At 39.7% G+C, this 16396-nt stretch overlaps 1 protein-coding gene across 1 annotated transcript in view; it reads left to right on the forward strand.

The window, feature by feature from the left end:
- Window positions 1-16396, forward strand: part of drosha (drosha ribonuclease III) — a 143419-nt gene that overhangs the window by 7873 nt on the left and 119150 nt on the right. The window contains exons 6-13 of the mRNA XM_051940495.1: window positions 1598-1758; window positions 4036-4116; window positions 5376-5462; window positions 6933-7019; window positions 11471-11542; window positions 11840-11921; window positions 13641-13715; window positions 14922-15091. Of these exons, the coding sequence (XP_051796455.1) occupies window positions 1598-1758; window positions 4036-4116; window positions 5376-5462; window positions 6933-7019; window positions 11471-11542; window positions 11840-11921; window positions 13641-13715; window positions 14922-15091 (815 nt within the window). The remainder of the gene's footprint in view (window positions 1-1597; window positions 1759-4035; window positions 4117-5375; window positions 5463-6932; window positions 7020-11470; window positions 11543-11839; window positions 11922-13640; window positions 13716-14921; window positions 15092-16396) is intronic.

Here is a 16396-nt window from a genome sequence, read left to right on the forward strand (position 1 = left end):
TCTGCTGTTTGCTGTCTAGTATGGCAGTGATGTTTTTCTCAAGAATAATGGCAAGAAAAGTCTCGGTCTCCTCTTCTGTCCACACGTACCGCGCCATGTTTACTCCGAGAGAACTGGTCATGTGAAGTATAATTGCGGAAAAAGTGTTTCCATTGCGCTTTTGCGATATTTTTCAATATCGAAACGTCTGAAAAACCGCCTCATGACATCGTAAAAACTTTTTAGCGATATTTTAGTCCTTTTTTGAAATTCAGGTGTTTCCATTACCAGTTTTTTGTTGCGCTATTTACATTTTGCGCATATCTAAGGGAAATGGAAACCCGGCTAATGACATGATGAGAAACAAGAGTGGAGATTACAGATTTTTATGTTTTAATAGTTCCTGAGATGTTGGTGTTTCAATGCGTGAAAGAAAATAAAGTCGAAATCTAGATATGCAAATCTGGGGTGTCCAGTGCCACTTGTCGCTTATGGAGACTCCTAAAAAGCTTTTAATGAAGACAGATTCAGGAACTACATGGCTCATTTTTCACCTCAGAGCTTTTCAGAAACACATTTTGGTGAATTAAGTTCCTGACAGAGTCGCCAAGTTTGTCCAATCAGATTCAATCCTCTGTGTACACAACCAGAGCAGTCTCTGAACACCGTCACATTTGTCTTCTTCTTGCTATTAGAAGAGACAAAAGCTGTGAGTGCACTGCAAAGTAATCTCCTGAAGAGCACATAATTGGAACCTGTGTCTGCTCGTGCTTCTCGTCGCGTCACTGAACTACAATCAACAGTTAACGGATCCGTCGACAACCTTTCTGTTATTGATGTTTGTGAAAACTTGCTGTCTTCTCAGCGGTGCATGAGGGCGAGGCAGAGATTAAGTTAAGTGTTTATGATGTTATCTGCAGGGCTGTCAGCTTGATTGTCTCTTTCAACAGTGCAATAATATAAATCTCACTCAGGGAGATCTAATTTGCTAAATATGTTGCTCTGGGCGCCGACTTCACGATCAAGAGCTCAAGTAAAAAGAAAAACAACAAAACGCTGATAAGAATTGAAGACCTCGCTCAGCTAAGAGCCAGAAACCGTTGAGCTGAGTGGTAATTATAATCCTGGGTTTGGTGTGAGGTTTTCCTCTCGGTGAGGGGGAATGACAAGCGACAGAAAGGAAACATGAGTGCCAGCTGTCAACGTTGGCAACCGCGCTGCTCTTTTAATCTCGTGGATGCGTTTAAGTCTGCAGTTGGCGTGAAAATGAGGAATTGTAAAGGAGGGGAGCGTTTAAACGATGAATCTGCCAGCGCGAGTCAAAGTGTTTGTTTGTCTAAAGAAGCATTAGGTAACAGATCTTAAACTGCGCTGTATCATCAACATGGTGTGGGTGATTATTCTTCTGCAGGAGCTGGCAGAGTCAGAGTGCACACAGTTTGAAAACATTTTGACAGATTGCTTTACCGGGACTTTATGTTGTGTAATACTTTGCGAGAGCACAGCTGAGCGCGGCGGCTTAACCACTCGACCGGCTCCGCCTCAGCGAATTAGGTTTTAGTCGTCAGCCGCCGTAACGTCGTGATGATTAAAGACCCCGCTGCTCTTTGGTTTGCAGGCGACAGCAGCAGTGAGTCAGACTGTGAGTCAGACGGTGAAGGAAGCACCTGCTCCAGCAGCTCTGACTCAGACGTTTTTGATGTTATTGCTGAGATCAAGAGAAAAAAAGCTCACCCCGACCGGCTGCACGAGGAGCTGTGGTACAACGATCCCGGACAGGTTGGTCTGTCTTTACAAAGGGATGTAAAACTGCTCTGTCTGTTCTTTGATCCCATGTATTTCTGAGCAGGTATCAGACAAATAGACCACACATTAGAAACCGTCCTGTATATGTAGGAACATCTAGAGCTGCAACGATTAACCAATTACACCAATTAAATCTCGTCATTTTTCAGGAAACAACTTAATTCTCTGCTTCTGACTTCTTAGATATTAATAATTTCTGGTTCTTTACTTGTCTATGAAAACAAACATTATTGAATTTCCCTTTGGGGATGAATAAAGTGAGTCTATAAACTGAATATCTTTGGATCCAACAAGACATTTGAGGACTTTGGAAAACACTGATTGACATTTTTCACCATTTTCAACGACACCAATCCACTAATTTAATAAATAATTAGCAGAATAAATGAGCATGAAAACAATTACTCGCTAAAGCCCTAGTAGACGAGTCACACTGACCCTTTAGCAAAAACATCTGACCAAAGCTAATCTAAATTCCAATAAATACAGCATTCTGATATTCTCTGGTTAACTGAATATCCTTGCATTGTGGACAAAACAAGACATTTGGAGACTTTGGGAAACACTGATTGACATTTTTCACCATTTTCTACCATTTCTTGACATTTTACATACAGTACCAAATCAGTAATGGAGAAAATAATGGACAGATGAACTGAGGATAAAAATAGTCACACTAACCCTTGAGCAAAAACTTTGAAAAACAGCTGAGACTTTCACTTTCAGATTTGGAAACTTACACGACAAAAGCTAGCGTAAATGCTGATGTTTTTTGATAGTAAACCAAATGTCTTTAGATGATGTATAAAACAGGACTTTTCATACGGAAATCGTCATAAACTGCAGCGCTACACCAAAAATCTGCAGAAAACATGAGGCAATGCCTTTACAATATTTTCTAGATATATTTCATTGTTTTACCTAGAGACCACCAGTCAGACTCAGCCACATTATTCTCCTTCAAAGTGTTCGGCTAGCTAGGCTAAATTCATTAGCCAAAATGGTGCTCTTGAAGGCAGAGGTGTAATGTCTGACGAAACAAGTAATCAAGAAAATACTTAACAGAATAACGAGTAATGAAGATAGCCAATAGTCACACTCACATTGTAGCCTCCTGACAATAGTTGGATTGTTCATTTTTATATTCTACACCTGAACCTGGACGTGATTTACAAAACCCGTGTGAATTCAAATAAGTTAGCTATTTAAACATCTGGTCCTGCACCGACAGAGAAAGGAAAATAGCCGTGGATATCCAATAATGTGGTGCTAAAATTAAGTCTAATAAACGTACCAAATTACACAAATAAATCTTTTTCTTTAAGGCAACAACAGTACTTTGTTTCAGCTATTATATTCAAATATTCGAGTCATTTTTTTGCCAAATTAGCGTCAACATAAACAGCTAGAATTCTAACTTTGCACAGGTGAAAATACCGTCTGTTGATGGAAATGATCCCAAAACAAAGTCTAAAATGAATTAAAAAAAGATGCATGTCTGTGTTTCTGCTGTGGCTTTTAAATAGGGTGTGTGCTATTATCTGCTGTAGATTGCAATGTTTATGTACTAAAGAGAAAAAAAAAACAAAGTGTTACTGAAATATTGTACATTTCCCAAGTGAGAGGGATCAATAAAGTGGATCTCGCCTTAAAAAAGTGGGAAATCTTGCATCTTTCAAATGCAAAAAAGTCATTTACTTAAGAAAAACCAGTAAAAAGAAGTGAAATAATGAATAATCTTATGTAGTAAAAGAACATAATGAGATTTCACAATGAGGTTTCCAGTGTATTTATACACTGATCAGCCATAACATTAAAACCACTGACAGGCAAATAGTGTTAAATATCTTGTTACAGTGGCACCTATAATTGGTTTTATTGGTATGATTGATTGACATACATAAACATCTGTAGTGTTTTTTTTTTTTATCATGATACAATAATTATTCTTGCATTTTAGGACTTTCTAATATTTGATGAAGCTTTCGGAGTCATTCTAGTAAATATTGGAAGTCACTATCTACATATTAAAATGCAAGCCTTGCAAACGGTTTAGTTGTGAGTGTTTTTTATGTGCGATCCGAACACTATCACAGAGCAAATCTTTAAACTTTAAGCTTTAAACTCCGGCAACGAAACTAAAGGTCAGCTGTCTGCGGTTTGGAGATGTGAAATGTTGAGCGGCCCCGGCGTTATACATGGCAAGTGAAGCAGTTGTGTGTCTGATTTACGTATTTTCTTTCTGTCCAGATGAATGATGGTCCCTTGTGTAAGTGCAGTGCCAAGGCCAGACGTACAGGGATCCGCCACAGCATCTACCCGGGGGAGGAGGTATGACACGCCGTGAATAAATCACCCTTTCATAACCTTGAAGTCGTGCCACACAGGGGCAAGGGCATTATTCTAGTCGGCGTAAACGTATTCTCTCCACAGAGGCCTATTTTCTGTTGCATTAAACGGACAATAAGTGGGATTTGTATCGTCTTAAAGAACCGAAAGACGATGTTATTATTTTCCAGATTCGACAGGAGAGCTGATCCGTCTCAGTGACTCATTGATTTATTTTGCCAGATGCTGACAAATCTGTGTTTTTTTTACTCATTTTCTTGTGTTTTGGAACAATAACCCCCACGCAGCAGCAGTATCTTCAGCTGACCAGTGAGACGTATTTTAGCTGTAAAGATGGAAACTTGTTTTATTTTTTCATGCCTGCTAGGGATTGAAGAAACTCATGGACTGCACAATGAATCATTCATGAGTGTGTCGATCTATAGCGTAGTGGTGGATTCACATCATCCTCCAGTTTTGCAGGCATTTAAACATTATTTTTCGGTCTTTTTCCATGTTAACAAAATCTATGTTTTTTTGGAAAACAAACATGCCATGCCCCCGTGGTAGCGGATTAATTCATTAATGGCCTGTTTTATCCTTACATAACCCGGAAGTTCTTGGTCCGTTATGCGTTATTAGTTCTTACTGTGTTTATAGGCAGTACATCGTTAAAAGATGCCAATTAAGTTTTTAATTATCCATCATACCTGGAGTTCGTCTTATGTTTCCCTCCTCTTATGTCCCCCTGCATTAATCTGAGGTGGGGAAAATCCAATCAAGTAGCTAATGAGTGATTTACATCCTATAAAATGAATCGTTAACTACTTTAATAATACACTCTGAAGCAAAACTGAGAAATTTTCAAGTTTTTAGCTTCTCATTTGTGAGAATTTGCTGCTTTTTTTTGGTTCATATCTCCATAAATCATAAAGAAAAAAAACCCAATTGTGATGTTTATTCTTCTCTAATGCAGGTGTTTTGCAAACCAACTATTAATCAAGAAAGGAACTGGCGAATTTATAATGACAATGGTCAATATTTTACACATATTTACAACTTTCAGCTCCTTTCATTGTGGGCTACCCTGTGTGATGTAAAATACATCAATAAGTGGACTGATGATCACCATCTCTTCCATTTTTTCCATTTCTGAAGTATGTTATGATTGCCTGGTGTTAGAATAATTAGAGAATGTGGTAGTCAGAGTAGAAATTCACCACAGTAGTCAATAGTTGATTAATTTTTGCGTCTTTTCCAAGTCTGTAAAACAGTGTCGTCCAATGAACAACAATGCAGGAAAGCTGTTCCACTACAGGATCACCGTGTCTCCTCCCACCAACTTCCTGGCAAGTATTTGTCTGTGTGGTCTCAATATGACCAATATACAGTAAAATATCAAAAACTTCTAACTAGGGGTTGACTGATGCCAGTAACTGATATTTGGAGCCAGTATACATTAAATGTAGTGTATTAACAGCGTTTGATTGCAGGAAACCGGTCATTCATAACTAGAATTCTTCTCTAGTAAAGGTGACTATTACTGAGTATGTAAATGAGACATAGGAGTTTCGAAGGAGCCTTCCGTCTTCGTCAGAGGTGTCACTCGGTGGTGTGTGTGACGTAGTTAAAAACCAGCTGATGTTCACTGATAACGGAAGAGGAAGACAGGAAAGAGGAGGAAAAACACATCCAAACCACACTCACCAGATGCCAATATCCAAAATGGGAGAGGAAAAAAAAAAAGGGACGACAGCAGGTGGAGCAAACTCAAAATCAAAGCCGAACACGGGGGGATAGTCGCATTGCCGTACATCAGAGGCACAACTGAACGTATCCAGAGGGCCGTGAAAAAACATCACATCAGCACTCCAGTGAAACCTTTTAAAAAAAACGCAGACAAGTCCTGGTACACCCAAAGGACAAAATCAGCCCAAACAACAAATGTGACGTCATATATGAGATTCCATGCCATTCTTGCAATAAAACATACATTGGGGAGACAGGACGCCCTTTTGTCATAGGAGAGACAGAACATCAAAAAGAATGTGAGAAGGAAACGGCAAAAAGACAAATAAGATCAATAAAAGAACAGTCACTGCAAGAATGTATGAAATCAGAGAGAACATGTTATGAATTGGGAGAAGGCCAAAATCATCAGCACGGAAGCAAACAAAGCATTATTAATTAGTGTTTCAGGTTAATCTGTGGCTGCCTTCTAACTTAGCCACTAGCCGCTAACGTAGCATTAGCCACTGTGAGAGTAGCTGACTTACTGGTTTCTTATCAGTTTGTCTCCTGCAGTTACATCTGTGGGTCTTCCCTATTTTCTTTCATTTTCACTGTTCTTTTGCTGTCTTTGTCCTCTAAAGCATTATTTAATTGTTCCTATACAGACTCTGCTGCAGAGTAATCTGTAGCCGCTAGCTGTTAGCATAGCCTTAGCTGCTGTGAGAGTAGCAAATTGTTTCTTGTTCAGCTTTTGCGGTCTCTACTTGAAAGGCATTTCTGAGACCACAGCATGAAGAAGTGGCCGCACGGAACCTGAAGCAGCGCAATTAATTTATCTATAATCTGTTAAGAATTTGCTGATATAGATCAAATGGCAAAGATGCATCGCTCCATCTAACATTCAAAAAATTTCACAGGTGTTATGTTGCATTACTTGAGCACAGTTGTATGATTTTGTGTTACATTTAGCGCACTGTCCTACAATTTGACAGCATTAATGTCTGTATTTATATTCCTGCCTCTGTCTCTAGACTAAAGTATGTTTTACCGTCCTGTGTCTGACTGTTTGCTGCTGTTCTCTGTTCCAGACCGACAGGCCGACGGTGATCGAGTACGATGACCACGAGTACCTGTTCGAAGGCTTCTCCCTCTTCTCCCACACTCCCCTCACTAACGTAAGCCTGCTTTGAATTGTTAGCGGTGCAGCCAATAAGCCATGAATTTTACACCACGGCGGCTTCACCTTTTTTATTATTTGTTCTTTTTTTTTGACACTTACAGTGGGTGTCACTGTACAGTCATTTTTCCCAGTTATGCTTTTTTTATATTTCATGTCGTCATTATTTATTTAGCTGCTTGGGGTTCCCACTTTCTTTCGCATTGTGTTTGTCACACCGAGCCTTTTCTCTGTTTTATTTCGAAGTGTCATGTTAAACTTCCCCAAAGGTGAAACAAAAAAAAAGTATTTCACCTTGAGGGAGACATTTTATACTGGAATATGTGTCCTAATGCAAACTCTGTACTACCAGCCTGAAGCCTTCAAACTTTTCTGATAGAAATGGTGCAGACAAACTTAAATATTTAAAGCTACAGTATGCAACTTATACCAGAAGCATTATTTTTTTTCCACTAGTTGAAAGTCTCTTTACATCAGCATTCAATAAATAGATGATAAATAGAAAAACAACAGTTATCTGTACAGCTCTGCCTAAAACTACAACATCTTGCGCTGCTGAACCTTCCAGATAATCGCGTCTGTATGAATTTGTGCGTCTTCATCCTCCCACATTTTTACTATTTTGTGTTCACGCATGTCCATATATTTGCTCGCCGCTTGTCTGCATTATAGCCCAGCTTTGAACTGGTGGTGTTTGTTGGTATTTAATGTTATGCTCGTCCATATTTCCTTTGAACGGAACGTTTTTGCAAATGCCGTGGTGCCTATTTGTGTGTTTGTTTTCTTTATTTTAACCTTTTTTAAACAGAAAGTTCCTTTAGTTTAACATTTCTTTTCCAAAGAAGTCCTGAACGGGAAGATTAACTATTATAATGTGGCAAAAACTTTATAATTGAGCATGACGGCAGCAAGCGTAGGACAAAAGTAAAACACATCTGAACAACCGAGGGACATAAAACAAAATGTTGTTTCGGAATAGCAGTTGTTCTGTTCAGTTCCATGTCTTTTGATCAGAGCTTTGAACTCCACCAGGGAGACAAAAGCATTAGTGCGTCCATGACCAGAGCACAGTGTTTTTAGGGATGTTCTATCTTGTTAATATGTCCATGTGGTGTTTCTATATGCTGCACGACACGAGTGAAATAAGTAGGCAAGAATTTCTGCCAGTGTATCGATGAATATCAAATCTAAAGAACCAATCCTGTCAGCTTGCAGGTGTGGGGTTTCTCTATGGATATTTTTCTTCAGAATTGCCTCCAGTTTGACTGAATTGCTCCAATATTACAACTTTATGGCGTGTAAAGTAGTTTTACAGTGTTTGGGCAGAGTCTCAGTGAGCTGGTGTGCTCGAACTGCCTTGACTGAGATGATTTGGGAAAGAAGCAGGAACTTCACAGAGCTGCACTTTCTACAAGAAGCAACATTGTGGAGTTATATTTGAGCCATTATTATACAATTATTTTCATTGAAGAAACTTGTAGATATGCAACCGAAATGAGATTTTAGTGGTTTAATAAATGAGATTAATATTGGGTTATTCCATCTGAAATCATCTGGAACCTTCTGCTCAGACGTCTCTGATGTGCTTAAAGCTTTTTTATCATAAAATATGGATATTTAAAAAGATATCTATGAAGTTTCTGAGATGATTATTTTTCAAAAATTGCCCGTCGACCCACTTTTCAGCACGAACTTTGAAGTTATGTTTGAACTGCAAGACAACAATAATTCAAATTTTAGGCTTTCATTTGTATTTCTCAACGTATGTATTCTATATGCTTTGCTTTGTATTATTGTGAGATTCAACTACTTATGGTTCAGTAACTATCTCTAATAGACTTCTGCTTTTCTAATTTTTTTTGTTAATTTGCGCTCAAACATGGGACTTTTTCTTTGTATTTCAACTCACCCAGAGATCATTGATCTACTTGTCCAGTATTACAGACTATAAATCAATTACATGCTGAGAAATAACGGTGAAAATTTCCTGCTTTTTACTTTGATAGCACCTAAGATATTCTCATTCAAATTTGAATGCACTAAAAAAAAACGTGCCGGAAGTTGGTTTTGCATTTTATTTCAAAAAGTAGTTATATCAAGCAAAAGAATTTCCGGATATGTTTACAAATATCCATATTTTGTTCTACTAAAAGTTCAGGCAAATCAGAAATAGTTGAGCAGAAATTGGTTTCAAAATCGGATGATTCTGTGGTTTTTGGGTGAAAGAATGTCATTAAAATACAAAATTTAGTATGTGGAAAAACGTGCTAAAAAGGAGGCTGAAGGTAAATTTTTAATTTTTCTTTTATCTCAGAAAGCATTTCATATATCAAGCTAAATTTTAAGCGATTTGTTAATAGAAACCTATAGTGTCCTCCAACGAAAACTTCAAGATTTAACATTGAAATGACCCTGTTGCTTTAGACTGGTTGGTTGTTCCTTTTAGCGTTAGGACAGGATGGTGTTTTACAAAATTCTGGAGTAAAATCTTTTGCATCTACAGTCTTAGCAAATATAATCCTAATTTCATCGAAAATTGTCACTTTCGGTTTGATTTAATTTGATTTCACCTTAAGGTTTCTCTTAGCCTAGCCGCGCTAGACCCATGTTCTGAAGGCACAAGGGTCTAGGAACGCTCGACAGGGAGGGAGGCGGGCTAAAAGGTTGTCTATCAAATCACCCTGCAGCAGTTGGGTAGGTATACAACCATTCAGCGCAACGAATAGGCTGACGGAGTTCCGAGAGCACCGGCGGATTGTGGCTAAGTCCCATTAGCTTCCCAACCAGCGGAGCCAACTGGTATATTAAGGATTTGCCATATCCCGTCGGCATAAGTCCAAATACGTCTTTCTTCTCAATGAAACACTTCAGTGCCGTCCTTTGTTTATCTTTCAAGTTGAATTTTAGCTTCAAATCTTTAAGAGCTGTGGCCAAAGCCGAGTCGAAAGATAACTGTTTATTGTGTGCAGGTTGTTTCTGTCAGAATCGTCGTCACTTAGTTACGCCCGCCTTCTGACTCTACACTTCATGGTGATTGGTCCGGCCAGTTTTAGGAGAATCCAGCCTCGAGCCTTATGGAGGGTAACTAGACCCACCCTGGCAGAGAATTAAATTCGTTGCCGTGGGTTGTCTAGCGCGGCTAGGCTAGGTTTCGCTCATATTTGTCTGCAAATGTATTACCAATTAACTGATAGGATGCATGAATTGGGATTAATATTAATTCAAGCATTTGTCTACATATTGTCTCATAAAATACCTTTCTATTCCTTTCAGTTACAGTCCTGTTATTCCGCCCACGTCTGCTGTGGATTCTGTTATGTGAGCCGTTACACATGGAGGTCTGCCATGCAAAGGACCCACGTAGTCATCACTTCCATTACCTCTCCACACACACGGGCCAACTCCTGCTCGGTCTGGTTTTGGACACCATCCTCCTCCTCCTACAAGCCAGTTGAGGCAACACATATATCATCTTTGTCAGGGCGAAGAATCCCTCCCCCTTCAGCACCACTCTCCTCAAAAATAACTTCAAAATCGGCTTTTTGGCTTTTCGGGTCGGCTTCTTTGTTGCCTGGACAAAGTGCTCGCCTCTCGCTGGGCTGACCTTGTCACAGAGTCCTCTCGCTCACTTTTGAAGGCCCATCAGTGGCTGTCAACACCAGAGAGATCGTGATTTAAAAGCAAACCCTCTCTTTCTGCGGCCATTTGAGCTGCGCCTCGCTTTTATCCCAAGGAGGAAGTTTAAAGCGAGCGAGAAATCGTCAGGGGAGCCGTGGAAACCCTGGAAAATTCGCTCAAAGTGTGAATATTTCTGCGTCCTGATGTGTAGCTCGTCCCTGCCAGTGTTTTTTTTTCTTCTTTTTTTTCACCCCACCGTATGTTTGAATAATAGAGCACTTGGTCAATATCCGTCCAGCTTGAAAAGAGCCCGAGGATTAGGCGTGATTTGAACTGGATAATTTAAGCGGCCCTTGTTAAAAGCTCGGGTAAACGCTTCATGGCGGCGCGGGGATTAGGAACCTCGGAGCATGGCGATATTAACCCCCTGCTAGTTAGCCGCCGAGATGGGCAGGAATGAATGTGGCTTCCAGGTTAATCTCCTAAAATGGACCCCATGCGCTCTGACAACAAAGACCGTGTAACTGGGGAGATTAAACACAGAAGAGCAGGCTTATCTATTTAGCGAGATTTAACTTACTTAATTTAGAAGAGTCAGGTGGCCCGTGTGTGTGTGTGTGGAGGCATGTGATTTATGGCTTCATGCATGCTTTTCTCACATTAAACTTTGCATACACTTCCCATGCATGCATATGGCCATGAGCTGGCTGTGCAGTCAAAAATGAGGTTTTAATGAGTTTCCCTGAAAAGCTGTAACCTCTGCCTAACGCCATGGTAATGAGACGGCCCGTCCTTTCTTCTCCCCGTCCTCTGTTCCTTTCATCATCACAGATTCCATTGTGCCGTGTGATCCGCTTCAACATAGATTACACCATTCACTTCATAGAGGAGATGACACCGGAGGTCAGTAAAACCCCACTTTATCTCGCAGCTCTTTCTCTCCCCTTTTTTGTTTTTATCTCAAACGGCGGAGTCTGAGCAGAGCCGAGCGGCGTGTAACCCTCACACCTCAGTGCTCGGGTGAGCCGAGGTGCTAATCCTTTTAGAAGAGGGAAAAGAGCTTCCTTTTGACCCGCTCGACTTGATTGTGTCGATAAGGTGGCTTACGCGATAAAGTTGGAGCACTGGATTTACTTATCAGTCATATCTACATTAAGGTAGTCTTCTCGTACTGTACGCTCACATATCTCTTGTTTCCAGAACTACTGCGTCCGAGGCCTCGAGCTGTTTGCCTCCTACTTGTTCCAGGATGTTCTTGAGCTGTACGACTGGAACCTGACAGGTATGAGTCCCAAATGTTAAAAATCACCACTTTTACGTTTCACAAATGACTGTTGCTCATAAATTTAAATAATAGACATCTACTTTAATGGTGACAAAGGGCTGCAACTAATGATTTTCATTGTTAAACTAATCTCTATCATTTTTTAAAATAATATTTGACTTATTTGGTCTATACAGTGTAAATTAAATGTCTTTTTTTGTCCACAACCCTAAAGAGAGAAGCAAAGAAAAAAGTACATTTTCTCATTTAGGAAGCGGGACTCAAGCTCATTTGTACTTTTTCTGCACAAAAAACGACTTAAACTGTGAAGTCTGTTGGCAAAATATAAAGCAATTCATTCAGTAGGTGAAAACTAATTGATTAATTGATGAATTGCCAAAGATCTGTCGTGCAAAATGTCAAAAATGAGATGAAATGATCTCAAATGACAGCTTGCATGTTGCAGAAATATTAAAACGAGAGCCTGATTGACTGTTTTCTTTTATTTTTTTCCTCGGTTTTTATTTACAAATATTATGAGTTTTGGCAGTTAGACAAACATTTAACAATTAGTCAAATATATATGTAGGAAACCTTTCCACAAAGTAACATGTGGTTGCTCCATGTTGTTAGAAGAAAAGAACAGAAGCTTATTATGTTATTCGTGTTCCCTTTATAATGATCTCACATTCAGTATTCAGTGCATAATGCACCTGTTGAAGTAATGAGTTGAAAAGTGTGAAAATGATATTACAGAGAATTTTTAAAATGTTAAACATCTTCTTTCACATTTACAGTTGCATGTTTTACATATGATGTGCAATATGCCATTAAATGATTGAATCCTAATTGATAACTGTAGTTTTTGCTTGTGTGAAAAGCATTTTAGATTTTCGTTTTTAACTCTCTTCTCCCAAAAACCCACCAGTGGGTTTGAAGAGCTGGTTATCTGGGAAGAGTTGTAGGATTTTTTTAAAACTTTCTGACAGCCCTTGGTGTAATCAGGTACATGATATGTGCTATTGTGTCTGGAATATTAACCAAATCTGATCGTAAAATCGTGATATTTCATCAAGATCACTTTATTCTACATGTCTCAAGTTAAAAGTTACCCCGCTATGAACAGATTCTGTTAAAGAAATACATTTTTTACTTTTCTATACACTGTCAAGATGCTATGAGTGACTCTGCTGCGACCAACAGTCACATAATAAACATGCCGTGAATATTTGGCAGAACTGCTTAAAAGTTGAAACAAATAGATGGATTGAAGGGAAAATGGAACATACAGATAAATGCGGCATGGCTCTGAAATAGCATACGAAGAAACCAGATACATTCAGCACGGTGAAACATCTCTTTATGTACAAAGAAGTATATAGAAAAGCCAAGTTTGTAGAGGTTGTTAAAATGTAAATATATAGATCATGTAGAACCACCATTTGATTCCATTTTATTTCAGTTTTTTCAAAGAATAAACAGTCAAAGAAATCTAGCTTTCAATTGTTCCTTTTCTATGATTTATGGTGCTATAACCTAAAAGATATTTTTGAGTTCTCTCTACTTCGAGTCATGGTTGTGCTTTTTCCATTGAGGTGCACGACTTTATATTGAAGGGAAAAATGAGCCCATGGTGACTAAAAATGTGACGGGAGCAAAAAAAAAACAAACGCTGCGGTTCAAAGGGTTAACGGTTGATATAGAACAGCAATAACAAAATTCTGCTCTGTCTTCCAGGTCCTGATTGGCACACGGAGGCCTCTGGATGCCAGCGGTTCCATTTCATGCCACGTTTTGTTCGATTCTTACCCGGTAGGACTTCTAACAACCTCAACAGACCCTGCCCTGCTTCCATTTGTCTCCCTCTGCTGGTCCACTCTTTTCAAATTCTCTCGTATTACATGAAATGAAGAAAAAGCAGCTGCGTGTCTCCAGTAATGTCTGCTCGGAGCGCGTCTGCACGCTGATGTTGATAATTGTGGTTTTATTCTCTCATGAATGGCCGGTGGGCCGGTAGCTGTTGTGCAGCCGCGTGGTGTTCATCTTTGATACACATGATGGTGCTGGTGCACTTTGATATTACTGCGGTGTTTGTTATGACAGCCGTGCCACCTACCTTCTTTCCATCAAAGAGCTATTTCTCTCCCAGCTCTCCCAATTTGCTCAGCCACATACACTTATCCGCCTCTTTTACAAAAAAATAAAACCCCGATGTGATCTGTAAAGAGAAGGAGAGCAAACATACGGTTACAGTGAGAGTATGAGTGTTTGTCTTGATGCATTCAGCACTGAGAGGCTGGTGGATTTTTGTGTGTCTGTCAAGGCGAACACTTTAAAATGGAGGTCAATCAATTTTGCATGAGTGTCTATTAAACGGGCTCTGTTTGACCCGCTTGATCGCATGCTCGGCTCCCTGCACATGCATGTGTCTGTCTGACTTTTCCAACACAGACTGGAGCGTTATTGCAGCCATGTCATGTATCCTATGCCATCTGAAGCTTCACCTGAGTGTTTTTCCTTCCTCAACAATGTCATTGCGATGCATGGGGGATGTTTTCACACTGTGAGATATTGACTCCAAACCTGAGAGTTGGCTGGAGTGACACACACACACACACACACACACACACACACACACACACACACACACACACACACACACACACACACACATATATAGAGAAATAGATTTTCTCCAGCATTGATTTTCTTTATTTTATTTTATTTTATTTTATTTTTATTTTATTTACTTGATTTTCTTTATTTTATTTTTGATAAACAACGGCAAAAGAACACATGTATGGAAGCTCGGTTAAACGGTTGACCTCATAGAAAAGTCAACATGTTTAATTCCACAAGCTGTAAGCTCCAAAAATTGAGATTTTTGCATTTTTACCAATTAGCTGTGGATGTCTGGTTGAACTCTGTGCACTCCGGGGGTGTTTCTTTTTTAAATGCCTCTGCCTCGTACATGCATTTATTTTTGCATGTGTGTTTCTGCTCGTGATTTGTGTTTAGATGGCGGGAAGGAGGTGCTGTCGATGCATCAGGTGCTGCTCTACCTGCTACGCAGCAGCAAGCCGCTGGTCCCCGAGGAGGAGATTGCAGACATGCTGCAGTGGGAGGAGCTGGCGTGGCAGAAATATGCGGAGGAGTGCAAGGGCATGATCGTCACCAACCCGGGCATGGTGAGGCCTCCGCTCCTCTGTTACGAGAGGAGGCGGCTTTTGTCTGACGTTTCAAGGGCATCCGTCGCCCCCAACCCCGACACCGCGGGAATAAGGTTGTTCCTGTTAGCCGATGACATGAGCAAAACCTCACCTATTATCCCCAAGGGCGTTCGTTGTCAGCGACACCATTCGAGCCCGGCGCTTTTTATGTCACGATGAAGTTGGTTAACCTCCCTGTCTGGCCCATATTTTAAAGGATGTACAGTAATTGTGTCTGGGTAAAGGTGAAGATGTCGTCGCTGGCTAAAAGGTTGCATATGAGCAGTGAATATGATTGTGTAACCTTTGGTGTGGGTGAGTTATTGAGTCAACTACTCTTGCTGGCAGGACTGAATTGTTGCTGTCAGGGTTTCCAGAGAGTGGGTGTATAATAGTCTTCCATCCCTAGACTCAAGTTAAAGATTAGACTGCCAGTCAAACAAAGCCTACTAAAAAGGTCATGTATGGAGCTTTTACATTGTTTGGAGAAAATAGAACTATCTGGGGCAATGGCCAAAACGGACATCCTGCTTGTCAATCCCAGGTTGTTGCTTTTTCTATAGTGTTGGCTAGTGGTTAAGTGGTTATTTTAGGATCATTTCATTCTGTTTGAAGAAGTAGAATTGTCTCAAGGATATTTACAATATTGTGAGTCTCTTGCTTTAGCCTTTTTCAGAAATTGGATATGTGAAATATCACTTTCTATGAGGTGATCAACATTGAAATGACAACATCTGAGCTGACAGAATTTATCACACTGTTTAAATATCTAATAGTTTATTATTACTTATCACTTCCTAAACACCCCAAATTCTATCCATTTGTGATGATTATCTACCAACAAGAAAATAGAAATGTCCCAACATCTGTAATGGAGCTCAGGGCTGATGTTTTCATGTCTGGGATAATTTATAGTTGTAAGTAATTAGTGACGTTACTATTCGTTTGTTTGTAAAGGTGACAAACTGTCTGGCTTTGAAGATGCTCATATGGATGCTACTGCTGTTTAATGCTTAAAGTATAAAATTAACTTAGAGGAAAGGCTCCTGCAAACAACTACATGCGATAAACTACATTTGAGCTTCTGTTAGCGAATCGTCAGAACTTGGATTATGACTCTGTATAATCGTCATCGCTGTAAAGTTGTGTTTCACGGAAGTCGCAGTTTATAAAATACGAAACTGTAGAGCGAAGTGAATGAGAAAAGTTTTTTTTATTGCATTTGTTTTGGCAGAAAACTGTCTTTTTCGCTTTTTGTGATGATTTTTGACCAATATTGGTGCT

The sequence above is a fragment of the Acanthochromis polyacanthus genome, chromosome 20, assembly GCF_021347895.1.
Source record: "Acanthochromis polyacanthus isolate Apoly-LR-REF ecotype Palm Island chromosome 20, KAUST_Apoly_ChrSc, whole genome shotgun sequence".
NCBI lineage: Eukaryota > Metazoa > Chordata > Actinopteri > Pomacentridae > Acanthochromis > Acanthochromis polyacanthus.